This window comes from Fonsecaea nubica, assembly GCF_001646965.1.
Source record: "Fonsecaea nubica strain CBS 269.64 chromosome Unknown Scaff51, whole genome shotgun sequence".
Taxonomy (NCBI): domain Eukaryota; kingdom Fungi; phylum Ascomycota; class Eurotiomycetes; order Chaetothyriales; family Herpotrichiellaceae; genus Fonsecaea; species Fonsecaea nubica.
In genome coordinates this window covers 50,106-73,298 of record NW_019173724.1, presented here as the reverse complement: position 1 = coordinate 73,298, position 23,193 = coordinate 50,106, and the positions used below count along the sequence as shown (strand labels likewise).

Genomic DNA, 23,193 nt, shown 5'->3' with positions numbered 1-23,193 from the left:
TGTTCAGCAATCACGATCGAGGCGGTACGCAGAATGGGGCCTTAATTATAATCCTACTTCCACATTCGAACTCGTCAAACAGCTAGAGAGGACGAGAAGTATTCATCCTGAGACAGTAAAAGCATTGTTCGGCAGACTACTCTCTCGAAAGGGAACGTCTCCTCGACAAGCAAAGACCACCCACACTTGATCGATTGACATATCACTAGAACCAGCCCATCCACAGACACATCGATAAGGAAACAAGCCTCTCCAAGACGGCGAATTTTGGTAACTATCCCCACCGTGATACTGTCAGAACTGAGAACATGTCAGGAAAATACGAAGGACATACAGAACTTCCAACCCTGCAGATGATGAGCTTCACAGGGCGGGGCATATCACACCTTTATTCTTTGCCCTTAGAGTCTCCATCCTTCTCCTGCCCATCCAGCCCTGGGTCCCGAATGATATCGTCCCAAGTAGGTTGCTTAACTCCGTTTTGAGTCGGAGGTTTCTTTGGCTTTTCGTCGTCGCCCGGTTGGGGAGAGCTCGCCTCTGGTTTAGGGGATTCCTTGGGAGGGTCACTGGGATTTTGTGACATGATAAGCGTGGTGTTAAAAGAGGTGGAGAGGGGTAAGAGTTCCTTTGGAAACGAGATGTCCGAGACGCAGCGAGAACAGGTGTGCTGAATTGAGCACATGCAAAAATGATGGCACTGGAGAGGCTTTCTGAAAGAGCCCGGTGGCTTCCAGAGAAGTTGGCAAGAGCAGTTCTTATACCCGATGGTCCACTATATCCTCGTGAAGGCAAGCACCTTGCGTATCACCGACCGTTCTCTAACTCAACGGAGTCAGACAGCTCAATGAACAAACCTTTGCCGAGAGACCCTACATTTCAATAGGTACATCGAATGTACTCATCTCGATTGGGGCTTGTATAGCGTTACGAAAAGCTGTACTACTGCTGACATCGGTGAGTGGCTTCGAAGGAGACTGGAAGGAGTAATACTATACACGTTTGATATGTGCACCAGTCTCGTCTAGCCGTTCTCCTCGACGGAGTCAAACAGCTCCATGAGCAATCCGGCAAGTCTCCTAATCTAACGCAGGTCTTGTGGGAGGTCACGACGGCATTGCCGTGCATTGCCGTGCATTGCAGCGAGAATGCATTAAATCGAGTATATGGTTTGATGTTTGTTGCAGTGCCCGTGATTATCAGCAGGACGCAAAAGTGTCAACCTTGCAAAAGTGTCAACCTTGCAAAAGTGTCAACCTTGAAAAAGTGTCACCCTGATAGTGTCAACCTTGAAAAAGTGGCATTGGCCGTCGAACAGTGGCGGGAACCTCGCCGACTCGGATAAAGTCACGTGGAGTTATTGATGCCCAAACCTTCTTGCTCAGAATTAACCCCGCCATCCTGCAAAGCCCCGTCCGCAGCCTGCATGATTTTACTCTGATACAGACAACAAAATATACCTTCTGATTTCATTAAACCTGATCTCCTAGTGTTTGCACTGTTCCGTTACGATTGCATTATCTCTCTCCATCTTCTGCCGGCCCCCATTCCCACCTACACCCACCATCTCCGGCTACGGCATTATTGCGAGTCATTTACGATCAGGTTCGCTCACGGAGTGATCGACATCTGAATTATTTTGATGGCAAGTCTCCTTATCCATGGGCGATGACTTCCTAACCATTCTTTAGGCCTCCACGAAAGCGCCCCTCGAGTTTCAAGATGAAGCCCTTGATGACGACGACGACGAAATCGACTTTGACAAGGATGGAGAAAGTACGCCCTGTGATGTCAAGGGTAGAGGCGAAAGAGTCTATTGGCAACGATGCGATAAAGTTACCCTTGCTCAATTACAGGGCGGGCAATTGAAACAGATTCGAAACATCAACAGGAGCACTGGGAAAGGAGTTCTTCGCTCTGGTCTGACATTGGTGTTTTGGGGAGATGGTGGACGAGTAGTGGGGTCGTCAAGTTGATCTTGATGGTCAAAATAAGGATCTCCTAATCTGGAGTCCATATGTCTGTGGAAGAGACACGTTGAGAAACGCATTCTTGCGGGCGTCGCTGCTTATCTGCATGGTGACGAGGTGGGTAACTGGAATCGCTTTTTCTTTTTCGTCTTTCCGGATAATGTCAATTTCCTGGCTCATTGATAGACCTAATAGCCTTTCTATTCCCTTAGGCCGAGCACCAGATAGCGTCAGATCTTTCCCTGGGGTAACTCTCACTCCAGTGTCCAGGATCATATAGCGAACTTCACCCGCTGTCTCAAGATGTATCCCGAATAGCTCCATCGCGATATACTCAACCTTGTTCGACTCAATAGTTAGTCCCATGAGACAAACAAGGTCGAGAGAATAGGGGAAGACCATTGAAATCCGGGCTCTTGTGCCAATTTTGCTAATCGCACCGCACAAGTAAATAGGGAAAATCTGAAGTAATTGTTCGGCAGCAGGATTTTCGATGGTCTGCGTCTGCAGCTCAGACACTTCCAGACTCGTCGAAGCCGTCAAGGGCAGACTTATTTCGGCACTCGTTGCAAGGTTGCCGTCGGATGATCCAGTGGTTGCTGTTTGAAGCGCATGATAAAAAGGTTCGGGTTGTGCGAAGGACATGATAGGCGACGATGACCTCAAATGGCTTTCAACTGAGGGCACAATCGCCGGCTGCACCGCTCTAGATGGAGCGCCTAATAGTTCGGTGTACCTCTTCCGCAACTTTTCCACTGCTACACTCACTGTAGCATGGGGTTTGGCCGCGAAGACCTGGTTCGCGACCTCCCGCTGATCCTCAGCAGAGAGCCGTCGGGTACGATCGACAGCAGTGTTAGAGCTACGTCCCGAGCGTTTTGATTGTGCAAGAAAGAATGACAGCCAGGCTCTAAAGTCAACACTCAAAAAGATCTGTTCGGTAGCATCCAGGTGTGCTCGTTGTATAGCGTCGTCAAAACCATAAGGCGTCTTCGCTCTCGTCCATGGTGATGTGAGGAGGCGCGTAAATTGAGGGATAATGCTGGTGATAGGTGGTTGGGCCATGCGCTAATCAATCAAACAATTCTCTGGAATGCGAGAGTGGATCTGGGCCTCTTCTGCACCAAGAGTAGGGCAGCTTTGCCAACTCATCAAGAATAATGGGAAGCTGACGGGGAATTCAAGAGTGCCATCTTTGTACGTCTAGAAAGTGGAGAAAACCTGCAGATTCAAAATGATGCAAGAGTGTCACCTTTGTAATGCTGCAAAAGGCGGGAGAATGTGCATCTTGGCCGCCTGGGATGGTTCCACATGTGCCCTATTCGGAGACTTTTGCCCTCTGGAGTTGGTCAATTAGCAGTGATCCTCGGTTCGGATGGAGAATCGGTGCCCAACCATACCCCTCAGTGATTACATGTGACTCGGGAAGGTTGCCTTTCTGGTGGCTCTTGTGAGCCCCGTCAGTAACGCGGCTCGGCGGGAATCGCGAATGCTTGTTAACACCATTATATGCCTGGCCTTTACAGCCCAACCTTTGACAAAGTTTACCATCTTCAAGGACTCGTTATACGATCACATTATTGAATAGCGTCCTACCTGAAAATGTAAGAGTGCAAGTTCTTATCAGTGCTTGACTACTTGCTAATCGAGAAGCAGTCTTTCAACTAATTACATTCAGGCTACCATTACAAGAATGGCCGATCGACGCTCAGACTCCTATGATGGCGTTGCTGAAGAGGCAAACATCGCTCTCAGAGTCAAGCCCAAAGACATGAGACAACTTTCTTCGTCTTCGGATGCCGTCAAAGCAAAGAGAATTCAGAAGCCGCTGGAGTCCCTCCAGAAGGCGGCTCGAAAGGCCGAAGGAGAGGCAAGGGAAGAGGGAACTGGTCAGAAGAAGCTGGACGCCCTCGACAAGCCAGCTCGAAAGGCCGAAGGAGCGGCAAGGGAAGTGGGAACTAGTCAGAAGTAAGATCATTCGCAAGGGCCGACAGGAAACTGAAATTATCCTTAACGGGGATTTTCTACTTTGTCCTCAAACGCCTGACGGAGCTTCCTGTCGTAGGCCTCCTTATCTGCTAGTTTCCTCTCAATGAACGTCCTCGTATCAATGGTCCAATATTCCATCATAATTGTGTAAAACCCATCGTTGTCTTCATGCCCGTTAGCGAGTATCGGCTGGATGTGATCGTAGAATACTCGAGCAAGCCCCATTGGACTTCGAAGAGCCAAAGTGTACCAGAACGTCCCCATCTTCCATGCTTGTTTCATGACAACGGAAAGTCTGTGTGGAGGTTGAATGGAAAGCTCCTGCTCGGTTTTCTCGAAAACATCTAGAAACTCGCGACGGAGGGGGTCGTATTTCTTCTCGTCCATCTGGTCGATTGCCTGATTCGCTAGCCAGCGGGGAGGGTGAATCATCTCGACGGGACAGGAGAAAGCCCATTCAAGATCAATAAGACAGGTGATATTCCAGTTTTCATCAACAAAAATGTTACTCGGATGTAAATCGGTCAGGCTGAAAACAAAAGGTCCATGGCGGAGGTCGCGTCGTAGGAAGAGTGATAAGGTAGCTTTCATGGCGGCCAGAGCCGACATCTGGTAGATACAGTCACCAGTGTCGCTAACGCCGTTTGGTTGATGGCGTAACCGACTATCGTGTACACAATTGAGTATGTCTATCACATATGAGTCTGCGGAAGTGTAGGTTAGATGACGAGGGATATCCACGGGGATCTGCTCATTCTCGAGCTGATGCATTACCGGCGACAGTGGCCTGTTGCCTAAATGTAAGAATCCGTTATTGTCCACGGTGAAGGAACCAATGCGCGGAAGTGGCACTTGAGCGATGTTCAACAGGATCCGGGATAGGTTTCGAAAGAGGTTCCTGCGCAGTCCCTCCTCTTGATACCTCTCGTTCCATGTGTATGACAGCATTTCACCCTCGTTTTTTTCTATGTAATCGATCAAAAGATAGCCGGAACCCAAGGAGTCAAAGCTTGCACCTCGATGACGAATGTATCTCGAAGGGACGGGGAGCTTCAGCCAGTTTCGTAGTCGGTGATAGAAATCGTGTGCCAGCCGGCGAAGGAGAGGTAGTTTCTCGATGGCAGTAAACTAAGGTTAGGTTAGTAAGTTTATAAAACCCGATTAGTCCTCTTACCCTCTGACCCGTCGAGAGTCCGAATCCATATAGGCGAGGGATTGGGACGGATGGACAGTTTTGCTGAAGCCAGATGTAGGTGCCAGCCTCGCAACGAAGCTTTTCGTCCGCATTTTCTGGGCCACCTACCTTATGCGGTAGTGGAAATCGAATGATAACCCGTTTTGTTGCCTGCCCTTTCCTACTAGAGATAAAGACCGGAATACATAGATTGAAGCTGCCATAAATCCACTCTTCTGGTTCTGATACTTTGCATAGCTTGACATTCAATCCAAGATGGTGCGCAGTAACTGCACGAAGAATAGTTTGATTTCGATATAGGTGATTGAAGAATTTGCACCGTCGATCCCACGCCGTGAGTTTGTGTAATACATTCGATTCGTCGTCCTTCACGTCCGAATAAGAGATTTGCTTATCAGACAGTTGAAGCTTTACGGGCATGATACCACGGGTTAATATCGTATCGACAGGTAGAAGAAGGGGAAAGTACAACGTAATCAGTATAGATGATAATAGTGGAATAACCCTGCGCGAAAAGGTTCGGACTGTGCGTTTAATTCACCGATTGTCTTGTGGTGGAAGGCGGTTTGGGTCCTTTTTCTGCTCGTGATCAAGGGGGTTTGAAAAGGTTGTTGGGATAGCTTCGGCTTTCAATGGCTGGGCGAGACCAACTAATAGTTGGGCTTGGCGTTACAACATGATATGTCGGATAAAAGATTTTCCTCATGGTCTCTAGTAGTAAAGTTTGTCGAAGGAAGGAACGTAACGAACCTTGACTTTGGCCAGCCACAGCTGCCAGATCGACCCCTTTGATGGAGTGGCCGGAATATTTCGTGATAGGCTGTTTGCCACCAATCGCGAACACCGCGATGTTTGATGATATAACAGCACACAAGCGCCAACATGCCTTGAGTAATCGAGCACTTGACTCGTTGTCCTTGTGGGGATGCGGAACTGCAAGGGGAGTGGGATGATGGCGAAGCTGGACCCAGACTTAACCCAATTTAGAGAAAGGAACTTTTGTAACCATGACGTCAACTAGAATTGGTGGGACACGTTAGGGGTACTGTAAGCTTGGCCGAGGCGATAAATTGGCAACTATAGGCGGGTGCCGGGAAGCCGGCCCTGGCCCAGATATGGGCGCCACTGCTCAGGCCGCACTCTACAGTGCTCAGTCACGTGCGAAAGTAACTCAGGTTGAAGCGGCGAGCCTCAGGGCCACGCTCAGGTCCAAAGATGGAAATGGAATGTCCTCGTGTCGAGATTCCGACCTCGAAATGTTTGTTTCTCTAACAAGAGGCCATGCACTTATCAACAACTCTTTCCTGCGCTTCATGTATCAGATGTCTCGTGCCCAACAAAAGGGCACATGTCCCTGTGTGTCATCACCAGTCTTTGTCCGTGAAGCAAGTTCTCTTGAATAGAAGTCAATCCCCATCACCTCGCCAGCACCCTCTATTCCACGACAAAAGATCCTATCACTCGACTATTCGCTGGCGATTTACAAAGGGCGAGGGGCCATTGTCAGTCGTTGTCAGTCGTACAAAAGGCCACAAGAACCACAGGCAAAGAACGAACAAAGCTAGCTTGTGTCACTGTCTGCTTTTAGTCCACTCGGTGACAAACACCCATTGAAGTGATTTGACAAGGCACTGCCATTCTTTTGTTTGACTGATTCAAGGTATTTGCTCGAGTGTCCTACCAAACCATTTGGATCTCTGGACTATTCTGCCAATTTCTGACACTGACAGCTTCTCATCCATCCCTCTCGCTCGACACTTCCAACGTCATCATCCAAGGCAAACGATCGTAAGTTTACACACAAATCACATCCAAAAGAGAAACAACAGAAGGTTGAAACCAAGCAATCACCATCCAGATAGACACCAGGTCCTAGACATTCCGAAACCATGGGTATCTTCACCATCTTCGCCACCTTGCGCAAATCCAACATCTTCAACCTGGTCTTCCGGTCCCTGCAACTCATCGACGCCCTCGTCGTGATTGGCATGTACGCGGTGGACCTGAACAACGCGGCCAAGGCAGACAAGTACGCCGACGCAAAATGGGTACGTACGACAGACCCCGAAACTCACGCACTCACGTCCTTCCCGCCCGAACTGGTCCGGGTACTAATCGCGCTCAAGGTCTTTGCCGTCACCGTCGGGTCGCTCGCGGCCGTGACGGCGCTCATCTTCTCGCTCGCCAGCATCTTCTTCCACTACCGCACCGTCGCCCTGCTGTTCGCGTGGGACTGGGTTCTGACCATCCTCTTCGCGGCCCTGTCCGGCATCTTCAGCTCCATGTACATCGGCGAGAAGGTCGAGTATGAGAGCGGCATTCAGCGCATGAAGACCGCCGTCGGGTTCGACCTGGCCGGGCTGGTCTTGTGGTTCGTCACGGCCGCGTTTGGCACGTGGTGGTTCGTCTCGGAGAGAAGGGGGGAGAGACGGGGACGTAGTGCCAAAGCGTGACGAGGCTAGAGAAGGACAGGTAAAGTAGCCATAAGATCAGAGATTCTCAAGTGAAGCTCGCCGTCATACCTTTTCCAAACCCAATAGAACATGGAAATGAAATGAATAGAACAGATGAATTTGGTTCGCCTTGACCCGGTAAAATACTTCACTTCACTCAAGGCGTACGTACAAGCAGATCACTTCTCGCACTAGAGTATCGTCCCTCACACTCTATCCGTTCATATCCACGGTGGTGATACGAACCAGTGTATTCATTCCAGTGCATAGTGTCCTCAGTACGAGATATGTGGTAGATGGTGTCTGGTACATAATATGGAAGTTGGTAGAAATACCACCTACCCACTATGACTCGTCGACCTCGTCGCCATGCTCCTCAACTCAATCGTCGTCCCTCTTACCCATTAGTGGAGGAGATGAGGGCACGCGTGAACACCAGTGATGGATGGGGTGCTACCGGATCGAACGGAGAAAAAAAAAAAAAGAAATCAGATCTCAAGAAAAATAGACACAGTGGGTAGAAATAGCCGATTAGGTTTTTCATTGAGGGCAGCGGGATACCCCTACTTTGGTCTTAGGTACCGACGGTGCTACTGTAGGTCAGTACAAGTAGGTCAGTAGGTCAATGCGAGCTACTACGTAGGTCTCTTAACGAGTTGTGAGGTACAAATGGCTCTCGGTCGGTCGGGTGGATTACCCATCCATGTCGGGGATTTTGTATGCCAATCACTCCCATACATGGCATGTACTCGCACCACGTACGGTAGGCGTGGGGTAGGGCAGCTTGCTTGCTTGCGTGTGTACTAGGTAGGTAGGTAGGTACTGAAGTTGTTGGGTCGTTGGGGGTACGTATTTGTCTCGCTAGGATTGTAAGTACGATGTTGATCTCCTACTCCACACGAGACGAGGACAAAAAAGAGTGACGAATCCCCCGTCTCGTCACGCACATGCTTTCGCCGCATATTATTACTACTCCTGCGAGTTGGAGCTCCCTGTCCCTAACTATCCCTGTCGTCTGTCGTGGAGCTAAGAGCTCGGAAGCTTCCAAGGGGAGCTTGGGGAGGGGCACCAAGGGGGGGATTATTGGACCCTCAAGGACATATGACGTTGACGTTGCAACTCTCCGCTTCAACGCACCTTGGGTGACCCTGCATCTTTCATCTGCCATCTCAATCAAAAATTTCCTGGAAGGGGGAAATTTACTCCCCCATACACAAAACATCTGTACACAACACATACCAAGCTGGTTCAAACTGCTTCTTGTCCTTTCGTTGCCAAATTTACAATCACTATACTCTCGCATTCTCCTGCCATTTCCTTTGACCACCTGGCTATAAAGTAATACCTCTAAAAGTGAAAAGTGACAGATTTCTGGCATAGTGTGGTTGTCCCTTCGATATTCTGTCCGACATCAAGGCAAACGTGTACAAAAGAATAAAGCAAGAGGGGGAATCTCAAAATGAACACGCCTACCACCCTTCGTCTCCTCCGGCAAATACCCCGTCTCAATCGTTTGCGGTCGACTCCATCCTTCGTCCGACCTCTGTCTTCCACATCCTCCCGCTCTTTCAGAGTCACTCCCACCCAACTGGAAAAAGATGAACTAGATCCCTACCATAAAGTCTCGACCGATGCTACCGGCACTTCGGCCGGCCCTCATGAAGGTTCCGCCGCCCGAACAGACCGAGATATCGTGGTGGAATACCCTCCAGAAGAAGAATTTCCCCCGGACAGGCCATTGCGGGGGAGAGGTGGGATACAATATGTTAGAACTTTGCCGACTTTCAGTCTCGAGGGGAGGACAGCGGTCGTGACTGGGGGTGCACGAGGGCTCGGACTGGTCATGGGTCAAGGCTTGGTTCAATCGGGAGCAAACCTGGCTATTGTTGACCTGAATAGTAAGTCTTGGATACACACCTTTTCTCCGCCATAGGGATCCTTGTTCCTGGAAAGAGCTCCTTAGACGACGCCGAGGTCCTCTATGGTTCTAGCCCTGACAGATGAATGTCCGACACCCCCCAGAGGATAAGCATGCTGACCTTTCAATCTCAATAGAGGACGAAGGTGAAAAGCAAGCTGCAGAACTCATGTCGATGATGTCCAAGGAAAACGCGGACAGCGGCTCCGACGACTATATTCCCAAGGTGACGGCTCACTATGCCGACGTTTCGGACCCAGAATCGGTGAATGCGTGCATCGCTGAGATCATCAAAGAGCACGGCAAAATCGACCATTTGGTCACCTCGGCAGGATTCACAGAGAACTTCTCTGCGGAGACGTACCCGTATGAGCGCATGAAGAAACTCTGGGGCGTCAATGTCGACGGTACTTATCTTTTCAGCACCGCCGTGGGTCGGCATCTCATGGAGCGCAACATTACACACGGGAGCATTGTCATGATTGGCAGCATGTCTGGCTCAATTGTGAATGTGCCGCAACCACAGGCGCCGTACAATGCAGCGAAGGCGGCGGTTAGGCATCTTGCCGCCAGTTTGGCCGTGGAATGGGCGCACGCTCATGTCCGGGTGAATTGTATCAGCCCTGGCTACATGTTGACAGCTCTGTAAGTAACTTGTTACCGGGTGGTTTCCCTCGACCAGCTAACGAATCATACAGGACCCGTAAGATTCTGGATGATAACCCGGAACTTAACAAGACCTGGACATCCCTGATCCCGGTCGGCAAGATGGGTTCTCCAGAGGACCTTCAGGGAGCGGTGGTATACCTGCTGAGTGATGCCAGTCGCTATGTCACCGGTGCAGATCTGCGAGTCGACGGAGGGTAAGTAGTGTTTCGTCTCCTGGTTCTGGCATGTGACTTTCGACTAGCCACATCATTGTTCCTTTGATTGTCTGGCTTGCTGACTTCGCGATTGTAGATATACCTGCACATAAAGGCGCTGATCTCCAGATGGCGAGGAAAAGACCGTCGTTGGGAATACGCGATCGAGGCTAGTCCACCAGAGCTAGTAAAGCATTCATAATTGTCGGATGCAGGTTTGACGGCGCGCACATTGCATAAAGTATTGTAGGACATGGGCACAGCTCGCCTTCCTTCTTGGGAGTGTGTATGCCTTTTAACCATTAGCCGACTGTAACCGTCAATTCCGGAGTTGGAAAGCCTGACGAGGGCCAATGTTTTTGATAACGAAATAGACCATTGGGTATGATATTGACCCCACGTTTCACGGCGTGGTGTGATGACATTTTCAATCCATTATGGCAAAGTGTAAGGCCTCAGACTTTCACATGATCAACATGGGAACAGAAGAGAAAAGGGGCACGAAGGGGGTCGGCCCCGCCAACGCGTATGTCCTCATTGCCTCGAAGCCGAAGCGGATCTTTGCTGTACTTGTAGATCCAAGCCGATTGAGTGTCAAAAGCAACTTCAAGGATCCATTAAAGTGGGGACTCGGGGGCGAGATGGGCCCCAGAGTCATGGTGATCTAGACCACCAACTTAGATATACTTGAGCCCGAGAAAGGAGGCTAGGAAAGTTGGGAGCGGGAGCGGCAGCAGACGGCATCTTGATAGCGCGATATGAGGTGATGGCCTTGTCTAGATGTCTGGCCGCTTCCCAGACCTCCGAGTAAGTAAAGTAGCATGTGGTGGAGGCACGATAATGGTTTTAGTCATGTGTGAAGTTCCTGATAAGGTGAATGAGGGTGCAAAGGAGTTGAATAGGTAGAGACTGCGTGGGGGAGGTTCTTTGCATCGTGCGTCTGGTAAATAGGAGATCGGCGACCAACGAGAAATGCAGGTTCGACTTTGTGCGCCATCGGTAGGCGGGGGGTTTTGTCTGGGTGGACTCGATTAGAGCGTTATGGGTATGTATTCGTCAACTAAGGAGCCGATTTCAGCACGGTTCCTGATACATTGTGCTTTGTACATCCGGGACGGAAGGAAGGAGACCCAGCAACGTGGATGGTGGATCCTGTAAAGGCGCGTCGGAAATGGACGTGGCTGCAGGACTAAGCCGGGGTTGGAGGAAGAGAGGGAGTGGAGCAGTGTTGGCCGTGATCCAGGCTGGTGTTTTTGTATTTGTACTTGTACAGATGATGTACCAGAGACAAGCGCAGTTAGAGCGAGTGAGGCGACTCAAGGCGAGACTGGGAGGTGGATAAGCTACTCAGGCTACCAAAGTAGCTACATCAGCAAGGAGACAACAAGGTGCAGATTGGTACCTTTGAATGCAACGTTGGTGAGAAGGTACCTGAAGCTACCTGAAGCTACCCGCCGCCGAGTACCTAGTCGTGCTAGTAGTGTAGAAGAGCAGGGGAGCAGGGAATTGAATTGCAATAATGGGAACAAGCTGCGGTGAAGAATCAAGGAGAAAAAGAGACCAATGACAGTCCAAGATCATGATGCAATGCAAGATCTGGTTGGGCTGCCATTTATTCCTCCGTAGTTATTTTATTTTCCTCGCCAAGTGCAACAGAAACAACATCTTCCTTCCCCTTTGATTTTCTTTATTTGATCTTGACTTTACGTACAAAACTCAACTGACCTTACCGAGACCCAGCCATGTATAGTGATTGGCTCTCTCTATCTCCCTTGCCGTTTAACCGTGGGATGCTGTGATGCTGTGCTGCTGCATCTCCTGGTCTCTATCTCCAACGCTTGTACTTGGGTACCAGCACTTGGTAAAAGAGATGCTGATCAGCCCCTTGTTCTCGATCCTTCTAGTGTCCCACCGGATCCATGTCGGCGGGTTGGCTCGTGGTGCCATTGTGGCCACGTTGGACCTTGTGATATTTACCCATGTCGATCACATTATTGATCTACAAGGTATCTTGGTAGCAATGCAATGGTGCCAGTATTTTAAGCCTCACCTTGTTACTCTAGACATTTATCCGGTATTAGTCGCCGGTGCCAGTGTCAGTGTCGGTGTCGGTGTCGATAACAAGTGGGGGTGGAAGCGTACATCCGTTCCATCTATCGGCATCTGGTTTGTTGCCCTGTTCGTTCGTCTCTCTCTCCCTGTCTCTCTGTCTCGGCCTCATCTCTCCGCTTTTCTCCTCCTTTCGCCCAATTCTGTCTCTTCTCGTTTCTCGGACGGGACTGCTGACTACGACGGATGTGGCATTTCGTACCGCCCACTTTTCCTCCATCATTAACCGCCTGTCAGTCACTTACTCACTCAGTCCCCCGTATCCTCCTATACGGATGCATCCACATTTCCACCTCGCCTCGTCACTCCCGTCTTGCGTCTTGCCCACCATGGAGCTTCGGAACTCCTTGTCTCCCTGTCTGCCATATCGGTTCCCATGATCACCATGGCTCCCAACTTCCCCATTTCTGGATCCTGTCTCGGCCGTGCCCTTGTCTCTTGTAACCCCCTCTTCAGTCACCCTCGTCTGTAACAACTCCCCTTTTGCCTCAAACCTCACCACCAACTGACCAGCCCAGTGGATATTTGCCATCTGACCCTGGTTCCTGCATCAATACCAAATTCCTTGAGTGAAGCTAGAGTCGAGCTTCAAGAGTCGTTTTCTTCCTTTTGGATCAAACGTCGTGGGGTCGGCTGACTACCAGTCTCTAGGATCTGTCTCGGTCGTTATCCACTTACCATTCATCACGGAGGCATTTCCAGCTTCTTCTGTCGACGTATCATTCCTTCTCTCCGCCCTCTGGACCTGCTTTTTGTCCCTCAAGGCCAACTCGATGAATGCCATCCACCGCCATTCCCGCGCTAGCCCTGTCACCAGTCATCCGGTCCTCTTGACCGCGGCCAACTTGCTTGTCACCACCGTCACCCACGTTTGTACCGTCAATTCGTCTTCCCCCCGGTTCCAGCCCAACTCAGGGCATTCAATCAACCGTCTTCCGAGAGGCTTTCAGCTGAACTGAGCCCCTTCTCGTGTTTAGTTCCTCAATCCAGTCACTCAGCGCTCCGGTTTCACCCAACGGATCCCTTCCGCGCCGCTTCACTACTGGCTGTCACTGGCTTCCCCCGTTATTTTAGGCTTTTGGCGGCGGGTCCCAGACTTTCGATTTCTCACCACATGCCCCAAGGACTCCCTCGCCCAGCGAGCCCAGGACCGCGGGACCTGACAGTTGTTTCCTCTTCCCCCCTCAAAGTAGTGAGCCTCCTCGATCGACGTCGCCAGTGGCCTTTGCTGTTTCAAGCTTTAGTGGTGATCTAGCTCAACCTCCAGCCAGCTTCCACCCGTCCAGACCAGCCGCGCCGCTTACGGTTACACGCACATTTGGGGTGCGCGTGGACGGGGACGAGAAAAAGAAACACAAAGGCCAAAAAACCTCCTTTTCCCGGTTGTGCCTTCATCTATTCTTACACACCGATCTTTGCGCTCCTTCCCGCCACGAGACACCCGGGTTGGTGGGCATCTCCAGCCCTTGCCGCCGGCCAATTTCCCTTTCACCTTACCTTCCGCTTCCCTTTCCTCCTCTTCAAGCCCTCGGTCGCTTGATCCTCATTGTGTTCGACTTGGCTGGGACAAAAGGACATGGTTTGGCCAATCCACGAGTTGATTGTCCGGCTTCGTCGAGCTGCCACCGCCGGAGACGTCCCTTGATAACCGCTTGTCATGACGGCCGTTCTACCCCAAGGACTAATTAATGCCAATCCCAATGTCCAACAGTATGCTTTGGACGATTTCCACGTCGACTTCACCAATGCAGAAGTGCTCAGCAAGTTTTGGAAAGGTCTTTTTGCTCTTGGGACCCAAATACGGACCAGCGGCTGATATTTCGTTAGTTTATGCCATCCAGAGCGCGGCGACACAAGACAATGCCTCTGCGAGGTTGCGGAATCTGTTCTGGAGGGTATGGAGTAGCCCGACCCTTACCAAGTCCATGACATCTGCACGACTGATGCGCTTATGGTCTCTGTGTACTCAAGACGTGGACTTGACCCCGATTGAAGATGATACCAACGCCAGGCGGGTCCCCGAACTTATTACACAGGTACATGTTACCCTAACATCCCACGGAAACATCCTTGCTGACAGAAATATTGAGGGTTTATCTGCGTCAAGCCAGTCCCCAAACACAACCTCTCCCTTGTCCCCTACCTCTGACATCCGTCAGACAACAGGTGCCACTCCACGTACCAGGCCAAATGTTGCACCCACGCTGCAAGAATTTAGATTTCCTTCCGTGGCGGCCAATACAGGTGACGAGGAACGCCAGCCTTCCCGTGGACAGCCCAACGGACGGGGCCGAATGCAGTCTGAAGATGCCTCAGGGTCTGGGTCTCACGCCACCTCCGAATCGTCTACCCGACCGACCTTGAGCAGAACCACTAGCGGTGGACGACAAAGGCCGCCTGTTCTGGCGACTGCTGGAAAGTCGAGGGCGAGGCCTCAAATCCCCCGCAGAAAATCCAGTTCGCAAAAATCCCCAGGAGGCCCAAGCGGACCAAAATCTCCAAGGGCAAAGTCGGGCGCTGCCACAGTCGACGTCACAATTCAGGACACCAGCGGAGGTGTCGGCGCTCTCACTAACAGAGGACCGCCTCCTGGCTTGCCAATTGTCCCTTGTACGTACATCTCGCATTTGATGGACTAGCAGGCTGACATTGGATGGCAGCAACTACCAGCGGACCGGCTTTCGCTCTTCCATCTGCGTCTTCGTGGCAGAGCATAGATTCGGCTACTGACCCCCCTTTAGCGAACACTGTCCCGCCTCTGCCCACGTCTTCGGGTGAACTGGTTGAGCCGGATTTCCGAGGCAAATTTGTGGAAACACAGAAGAAGCTGGTGAGCTCGACAAACCTTGCCGGCCTTAACCGAATCAAAAAGACAGGTAGTGTTGTCAGGTTCGCGGATGAGTTGCCCCAGGAACTGCGCAAGGGAAAGGAAAGGGAGAAGGAAGCGACAATCCCGACCCGAGACGAAGCGCCTGGATCCTCACGACTGCGCAGGAGCATATCCAGTGAAGCAGTTTCGGATGATGCCGACGACGATGACTCGTCTTTGGAAAACATGCAACTCCCACGAACCAAGAGCCAGCTCAGCCTTCTGATTCAGACCAAAAGAGATGAAACAGGGAGCTCGGATATTGGACCTGCCGGAGAACCGGAGAACAACAAGGGGAAAGAGCAGGCAAAAGAGAAAGCCCAGTCCAGAGAAGAAGATCTCCTATCAATGGGTCGACGAGACGGCGTGACAAAGGCTGGCGGCGTCCAGGGACGCAAACAGCATCGGATCAGCGAAACTGAAGACCCTGGATACTTCTCACCGTCAAGCCCTGAGCCTCTGTTCTGATTCAACCTTTTACTTGAACCCATCACGAATCTGCCTTCCTTTTTGAAGCAGGAATAAGCCCATTTTGTACCACGACATGACGTTACGACGAGACGACCGAACAAAATATGTATCAACAGTACGACGTTCTGAGCAGCAAGCATATTTGTTTTTCTTGGGGAAAGCCTATATGCGCGGCATTCACTTTTGGAGCCTGAGGGTGGCTGGCCAGGGTTTCTTCAATAGATTGGGCATGGTGTTGACGAAATACTGGCTCAAATCAGAAGCACCAGAGCATTTGGAATTACACCGGCACCAAGTTGCCCGATAAACAATGAGATCATTATTTGGCCTTTGCAGGTTTTGGTCCAATTCAACTGAATGAGAAGTCGCAGATGATGTGCCCAACGACGATCAGCGCCATTGCGATAATCAATTGTGGCATGTAAAACTGCCTTACCTGGTGTCATTCGCCAGAGGTAAATTTCCTCTGCTTTTGCCTGGCCGCTTACATTTGAGGCCGTCCAACATGATGAGCCGGGAATCAATTTTCCTTTCGTGATACTTACGCAAAGAATGAGCTCAGACAAATAAGCATACTTTGACTCCTGGATATCTCGTATTCTTCTCAAGATCGAATTTCGGCCATAAATGGCTAATTGCGAAAGACGCGTTCAAGGCGGGGCTCAAGTGACGCGTTGGTTGGCTGCATCCGTACCGGCTTTTTCGCGGCCAATGCACGTGATCAAACAGGGTTGGAGGAGCTCGGCTGATCGCAAACTGTGAGAGTCTGGATCTGGCCGCACTCCAATCCAATCCAATCCCACACGCGGAGAGACACCCTCTGCCATCGAGAACGCAACAAGGCACATACTTCGAGAATAGTTTCTCGTACTTGGATCTCGTATCTCATACTCAATCTGCCCCGTCTCGATCGTTCATTCAACTATTATGCAGGGCTTAACGTTGGAGAAGCTGGTACCGTCGGGCTTTGGATTGCTGGCAGTCAATTGGAGAAGCCACTCTTTGGAGGGGAAGACCAAAAGACCAAAAGACCATTATTGGATGCGCATTGCCCTGCACGGCCCGCTTTCCCCCCCTCTGTTACCAGCCACTCAGATGGCTTTGCCACTTGAAGGAGGCCCCGTTGGTCGGCCATTCGGTGCAAGCGAGGGTGTTGCAAGTGCGCCAGTGTGTGCAGTCACCGCCGCAGTCAGTTCTCGCCAGCACCAAAGCGAAGAGGGTCACAGCAAACTGCTCGTTCAACTTCCCAAAGAGCTCAACAATCTTCTTTCTCCCCTTTCAAGATTTCTACAACATCCACCAATCCCTCCAACGATGTGAAAATGCTGGTACTCTGCTGAAACTTGCTCTTGCCATCGCAGCACCCGCTTCTCCTCGGCGAGAAAACACGACGGAATTTGTAACCACCCACCCACGGCGCGAACTCTGCTTTTCCACAACCATTCCTCTTCCTGCAGCCGTGCGACATCTCCCCCATCCTCTGACCTGCGACAACACTGACACTCGTCTCTAGAAAGGTAGCCACGGCCAGAAACCCCTAAAATGAGCCCTCGTCGGTCATCCCGTGCTCGCTCATCGCAGCAACCCCCTCCTGGTCCCAACCACACAAACTCCACCACCTCGATCAACTCCAAATCCGATCGAGATACTCGTGCCAACATCCGTACAACCTCTCCTCACAGACCCTCCACCCAACGATCCGAATCTGCTGATGGCGCAGACTCGTCCTCTCGAGCCGAGCAGCTCGCACCGCGTCGCAGTCGCCGAAATGGGGATGACAAAGAACAAATAGTAAAACAACAGGCCGATGATGAGGAAAATGACGCTGAACCCACAGATGAGGAAGTCACTCGCTGTATCTGTGGGCAAGCTGAGTATCCTGGTCCTTCCTCTACAGTGCGACAACAGCAACCAGCCATCGACGGCATAACCGACGACACGGGTAATTTTTTCGTCCAGTGTGACAACTGTGGTGTCTGGCAACACGGTGGCTGCATGGGTCTATTGGACGAGTCGATGCTCCCAGATGAATACTACTGCGAGCTGTGCAAACCAGAATTTCACAAGATCACAAAGTCTGCAAATGGGTAAGCTTGTCCCTATCAATCCCGTACTCTGCATCTATCTATACACAACTGCCTTCGTGAACAGTCTTGTCCAGTTTAGTGGTGACTATATGTTATCACTTTTTGTGCCCACTCTTTGTGCAGAACAAGGCTGACAGACTGCCTACAAACAGACAAAAATCTTCCCGTTACCTCCCCGTTTTGGAGACCAATTCCAGTCGATCCTCTCCTTTATCCTCGAATCCAGAATTGGGCCGCAAGAAAGAGAACAAGAACAAACAGTCCGAAAGCACCAAGAGGAGAGCCACCTTCAACAGTAGGGGGGCCTACGACGAGGATGAGATGTTGAGGAGGGCCATCGAGGAGAGCAAAGAAATGGGCACTCTCGGGAAACGCACAAGAGACGAATCAGAAGAGTAAGGCTCGTTTGATATCAAATATTTACCAGTGCTGACTCGGGGGTAGACAAAAGGGTACATCCAAGCGACAACGCACGGGATCCAACTCCTCAGGAACGGTTTCCAAGCGCAGTGAATCACCTGAAGTAGCAGTGGATGATCCAACAAACAGATCAACAACCAACGGTCGAAATGCGTCCCAAAAGTTGAGGGGAGCAGCTGCTCGAAACAACCGTGAAAAGGAACTTCGAGACAAAGCAAAGGAACAGCAAGCTGCCCAGCGTGCTGAGGCGGCAAGCAAACGCAATGCTCGGTCCGAACGAAGAAGGGCAGATGGTGAGTTACATATGCTGCCTAAAATCAAAGATGCTAACCAACGGAGCAGACTCACCTCCTCCCACACCGAGCCTCTCTCCTTCCAAAGGTGGACAACCCAACGGCAAAACAAAAGCAGATACCCCCCCGTCTGGTCGGTCGAACCATACCAATAGCCGTAAACCTGGCGGAAGAGCAGCCGCACGGCGAGGGAGATTGGGCAGAAATCAATATACGCGTGACCAGAACGGAGAAGACGGGGACAATGCATCTCTGCGGGATGGATCCCATGACATCAATGGCCATGACAACAAAAATGGGGGTTCGCCGTCCGGCGTCGACAGAAAAGGGAGTGCAGGTGGAGTCGGCGCTGTACACTGCATCAATGGCGAAAGCGGACGCAGTTCAAAGGCCAAGACACACCCGGCGAGAACGAGTCTCAACGAGATGAAGAGACGAGTAGCAGCAATCCTGGAATTTGTTGGGCGAATGCAGACAGAGCGGACGACGCAGGCACAAGCAGCGATGCAGGTGAACGGTGGCAGTGGCGGGAGCTCCAAGGGCTCCACGACTCCGAATGGCGTAAGCAAAACGTCCAGCACTTCGAGCACGACGGGGAGCACGTTGCCAACAGCCAGTCTGGTGCGTGCGGTTGAGGCTGGGCTGAATGACGTAAAGGAGAAAGACGACGACAACACGGTATCGATGATGGACGAGAGGGAGTTTGCGACCATGGGCAGTGTGGACATGATGGAGACGTTGACGAGAGAGTTGGTCCAGTGGCAGAGTGTTTATGGGGTATATTCGCGATGACCACGGGAACGGTGCTCAGGTGGATCATGAAACAGGAAAAGATGGATGATGCGCTGGGATAAGTCGGTGGCGTCTCTGAGCATGACGACGATAATGAATGGGTTTTTGTTTCAGGTTACCGGCTTGCGCAACTGAGGGACTTTTGCATGGTAGGGTATGGCACACCAAAATGAGGGTTGATTATAAGGGAAAAGTGCATTCCTCGGGAGTTTAGTTGCGCTGGATTCCCATATATCATCTGACGCATGATGCATTGATGGTTTTGAATGTTGAGGGAGGGAGTATTTTGTTTTTGACACGAAATTACTCACCGAGCAAAATGAGAGCGTAGCCTGCCTGGCATTGCATTTTTACAGAGATACGACTTGGGAAAAAGAATTGGCATGGTCAAGGCAGGGTTGTGCATTGGTTACCACAGATGGAAGCAAGATACCCCAAAAGAAAAAATAATATCGCTGAAATGACGTCGTTCTTTACTACCTGTTTAGCTACAAGTAGCAGACGAATGAGGAGTGAGTATTATCTGTCCTCCAAATCATTTCATCCCACTTTTCTTTTGCTCCGTGTCTTGGCTTATTTTGCTCTGGGTATCACGTGCGGCACTCAGGGACTAGTATTTTTCGTCCAAAAAGTTGATTATTCAGCACATTCGACACTGATTGGCACCCAATTGGCCACTTGGCCAGAACCTCTGGGGGAGACTTGGAGACGAGAGTTGGCTTACTCGAGGTCCGAGGTCTCAACTCACTGGTGGCACCAGTCCCTTGGGAGTGGCTTATTCCGCCCTCCGTTTACCTTTTGAGTTGTTCGGCCGAATCTTTACTCGTGAGAAAGTAAGCCCATTCAGTCAGTCCTTGTACCCAGTTGAAGTGAGTATCTACGAGGTACACTCCTCTGAGTAGTAGAGTACCTCTGTTGTAAAGTGGTAAGTGATAACTGGTAACTTGTGTGTGTTTCCTGTGTCTAAGGTATCCTTGTGTCTGTACCGAATACTCTGGACTCTGGACTCTACTCTTTATGTATACCTACCTACCTGGAGACTTGTAAGGTATCTACCGCTAGAGGTTTATACTTTTTGCTTCGGTTGATACGCCACCGTCCGTATCCATCGATCCATCTTACCCACTCACTACCCTGCCTTGTCTGCCTGTCTGCCTGTCTGGCTGCTCGCCTTACCTCGACTTTAGCTATTTTCATCATTTGATCCATTTTACTCATTTCCTCCAACTATTCCATTCACTCTACTTTCCTCTCCTCTACTCATTTATACATACATACACGTTCTCTCTCTCCCATTCCCGCCGTAAAGGAACTTGGAGATTCGGAGAGCAAGCAAGAAAGACCACCAGAACGAAAAGGAAAAAGGCCAAAGCCGACTATAAGTACTATACTGCACAAAGGTACGAGGAACTGTTGGCTCACTCTACTATACTCTTCTCGTCACGACATCAGCCATCAGCCATCCCAACGGCGATCAGCCAACATCTCTCCTCGGACCGTCATCCACTACTCCGTCGCCCGTCAATCCAATCCCAGTCCTCGCCTGCCCAAAATTTCTAGTTCCGCGCCGCGAAGCATTGACATTGCAGACCTCCCAACCTTGACTTGATCGGGTCTGGTCTAGTCATCGACGCCGTTCCGCGGCGAGGCGTGAGACCAGAGAGAAAGCCCGGCGGCATTTCTGGGCTGCGGGACAGTATCATCAGCAGACCAACGGGAGAAGAGAGCCGCTCACAATCGACCATTGCCATTTGCCATGGCCACGGCCATGGGCGACAAGACCCGGAAATCGGCACCGGGTCCCCGAAAACCATATGTTCGACGAGTCACCGACAAGCGGAGGGAGCAGAATCGGCGCGCCCAAAAGGCCTACCGGGAGAGACTGAAGAAGAAACTCGAGGTGCTGGAGGAAAAGGCTGCGGGGTCTATTTCCACCTCTACTTCTACTCTGTCACACTCGGATCAACGCCGTGAAACCTCACAGACGTCTAGTCATGAGAGACGCTCGACGAATTCGGGTATAGTGGCTAGTATTGAGGATGTCGAGGGCGACGACTACGGCAATATCGATGTCGATATCAGCCCCGAATTTCCCATCGATATAACAGACACGACTACGAGTGTCCCCACGGTCTCTTCAGGGCCGCGGGTGATAAATCTGGCAGATGCATTTGTCGCTGCTGGTGATCTACCCTTCGCACAGAGCGCATTCCCTACCATCCAGTTGCAAGTAGGCCCGGACACACCAACGACAGTAACCGAAACCCCCGAGACTGTCGATCATACACACGATGACTATGGCGACATTGATCTGCGGCAGATCTGGTCCGTGCCGCACAGACGAGAACAACCACAACAGCAACAACCACATACACATCCTCCTGATCCCTCGCTCGGTTCCACGGCTCTAATGACCTTGACGCCGCAACGATCCCCCCTCGGCTCACGCTTCTTCACACCAAAGCCCACTGTGGCGGATCCGTACATCAACCACATGCACCTGGTCGGCGAAGGAAACCTGGAGGCATCACTTTCTGTGGCCCTTTCAATCGGCATCAGCCGCAGCCAATACTTGAATGACCACCCGTCACATTTCCCCGCCTGCTACGTCGCCCTTAACAAACCTGATGTGCGCTCCCCAACAAAGACAACCTCCCCAAACACGGTGAGCTACAAAATCGCACACACCTTCATGGACATCACGCCAGAGCTGGAAGAGCATCTCGAGGCTGTCAAGCCGGCCATGCGTCCAACACCTGCACAACTCCTCAATCCACATCCAAGTTACCTCGATTGCATTGTATTCCCTTATTTCCGGGACCATGCAGTCAAAGCATCTGTCGAAGGCATCCTCGACCACGGAGAGTTGTTCATGGACATGGTGCATGGTGGTCTGGTATGCTGGGGTGGCATGTCTGGACTCACAAACAGGCACGGGAAGTCCATCAGGAGTGGGAAAAGAGACATGAGAGGCAACGTGGCCTGGGACACGAGAAGTTGGGAGGCCAAGCGATGGTTCTTGAAAAAATGGACTTGGTTGATTGGCACAGAAGACGAGGAGGAAGCACGAGGAGATGTTCATGGCATCTGGAGAGGGAGTCGGTGGTGGTGGGCCATGCGCGGCGAAGACGATAGTGATGAAGAAACCGAGGAAGCGGATTTCGAAGGTGCCCGAGTGAGCGAAATTGGCCATTGCATGTGAGGCCGATGGCCTCCTGGCAAAACCACAACACGGGAGGAAGGTTGCTGTTGCTGCACGCGTACCTGATCCTCGTATCTATTGAGACAGGGCCTCGCCCATTCAGTGCTGGAGGAACCGTCATTGACATCTTGACCTCCACTGTGATGGCTTTCTGCTTTCAGGCCATCATTGTACGGCCTCCTGCTCATTGCCACTGAAAAGCATGCAGAGGGGTCAGCATTTATCTCGAGATTTGAGCTTGGACCACCAAAGAACTTCGTTCGACAAGTTTCTGGCCAAGAACATGGTGGAGCTTACCAGGGGCATGTGGAGGGGTGTTCGAAGTCATGCCCATTGCCCAAATGCACGATTTATCATGACAATTGCGAGAGAAGGAATGATTCCTCACCTTCAGAGCTGTCGTGACCACTGGGATTCGAATGTGACTAGCGCACTATCACGGCTCTTGACGTGTGTCCCGGTGTGAATGGAAATCGTCCACCCAATGAACGATATACGCAATGTGAGAGGTGTAGTGCTCGCTGACACCAGACGGTCAGCGACAGGCTCTTTCATTGCTCAACCT

General features: G+C 51.1%; 7 protein-coding genes across 7 annotated transcripts; 5 read left to right on the top strand and 2 right to left on the bottom strand.

The window, feature by feature from the left end:
• Positions 1–1,982: 1,982 nt before the first annotated feature.
• AYO20_07357 (hypothetical protein) lies at positions 1,983–3,032 on the bottom strand (the record flags this gene model as incomplete). Its single annotated transcript, XM_022645643.1, has 1 exon — positions 1,983–3,032. The coding sequence occupies one exon, from the start codon at positions 3,030–3,032 to the stop codon at positions 1,983–1,985; it is 1,050 nt and encodes a 349-aa protein (XP_022498358.1).
• Positions 3,033–3,977: 945 nt separating this feature from the next.
• Positions 3,978–5,243, bottom strand: AYO20_07356 (hypothetical protein; the record flags this gene model as incomplete). The annotated part of the gene is made up of 2 exons (XM_022645642.1): positions 3,978–5,084; positions 5,139–5,243. The coding sequence occupies 2 exons, from the start codon at positions 5,241–5,243 to the stop codon at positions 3,978–3,980; spliced, it is 1,212 nt and encodes a 403-aa protein (XP_022498357.1).
• A 1,797-nt stretch (positions 5,244–7,040) lies between these two features.
• Positions 7,041–7,604, top strand: AYO20_07355 (hypothetical protein; the record flags this gene model as incomplete). Its single annotated transcript, XM_022645641.1, has 1 exon — positions 7,041–7,604. The coding sequence occupies one exon, from the start codon at positions 7,041–7,043 to the stop codon at positions 7,602–7,604; it is 564 nt and encodes a 187-aa protein (XP_022498356.1).
• Positions 7,605–9,063: 1,459 nt separating this feature from the next.
• AYO20_07354 (hypothetical protein) lies at positions 9,064–10,498 on the top strand (the record flags this gene model as incomplete). Its single annotated transcript, XM_022645640.1, has 5 exons — positions 9,064–9,502; positions 9,568–9,588; positions 9,660–10,167; positions 10,221–10,385; positions 10,483–10,498. 5 exons carry the CDS (start codon positions 9,064–9,066, stop codon positions 10,496–10,498), a joined length of 1,149 nt encoding a protein of 382 aa, XP_022498355.1.
• Positions 10,499–14,151: 3,653 nt separating this feature from the next.
• On the top strand, positions 14,152–15,831 carry AYO20_07353 (hypothetical protein; the record flags this gene model as incomplete). The annotated part of the gene is made up of 4 exons (XM_022645639.1): positions 14,152–14,269; positions 14,322–14,530; positions 14,654–15,104; positions 15,236–15,831. 4 exons carry the CDS (start codon positions 14,152–14,154, stop codon positions 15,829–15,831), a joined length of 1,374 nt encoding a protein of 457 aa, XP_022498354.1.
• A 1,545-nt stretch (positions 15,832–17,376) lies between these two features.
• Positions 17,377–19,426, top strand: AYO20_07352 (hypothetical protein; the record flags this gene model as incomplete). The annotated part of the gene is made up of 4 exons (XM_022645638.1): positions 17,377–17,921; positions 18,074–18,316; positions 18,366–18,634; positions 18,684–19,426. The coding sequence occupies 4 exons, from the start codon at positions 17,377–17,379 to the stop codon at positions 19,424–19,426; spliced, it is 1,800 nt and encodes a 599-aa protein (XP_022498353.1).
• A 1,756-nt stretch (positions 19,427–21,182) lies between these two features.
• Positions 21,183–22,628, top strand: AYO20_07351 (hypothetical protein; the record flags this gene model as incomplete). The annotated part of the gene is made up of 1 exon (XM_022645637.1): positions 21,183–22,628. One exon carries the CDS (start codon positions 21,183–21,185, stop codon positions 22,626–22,628), a length of 1,446 nt encoding a protein of 481 aa, XP_022498352.1.
• Between the last annotated feature and the right edge of the window lie 565 nt (positions 22,629–23,193).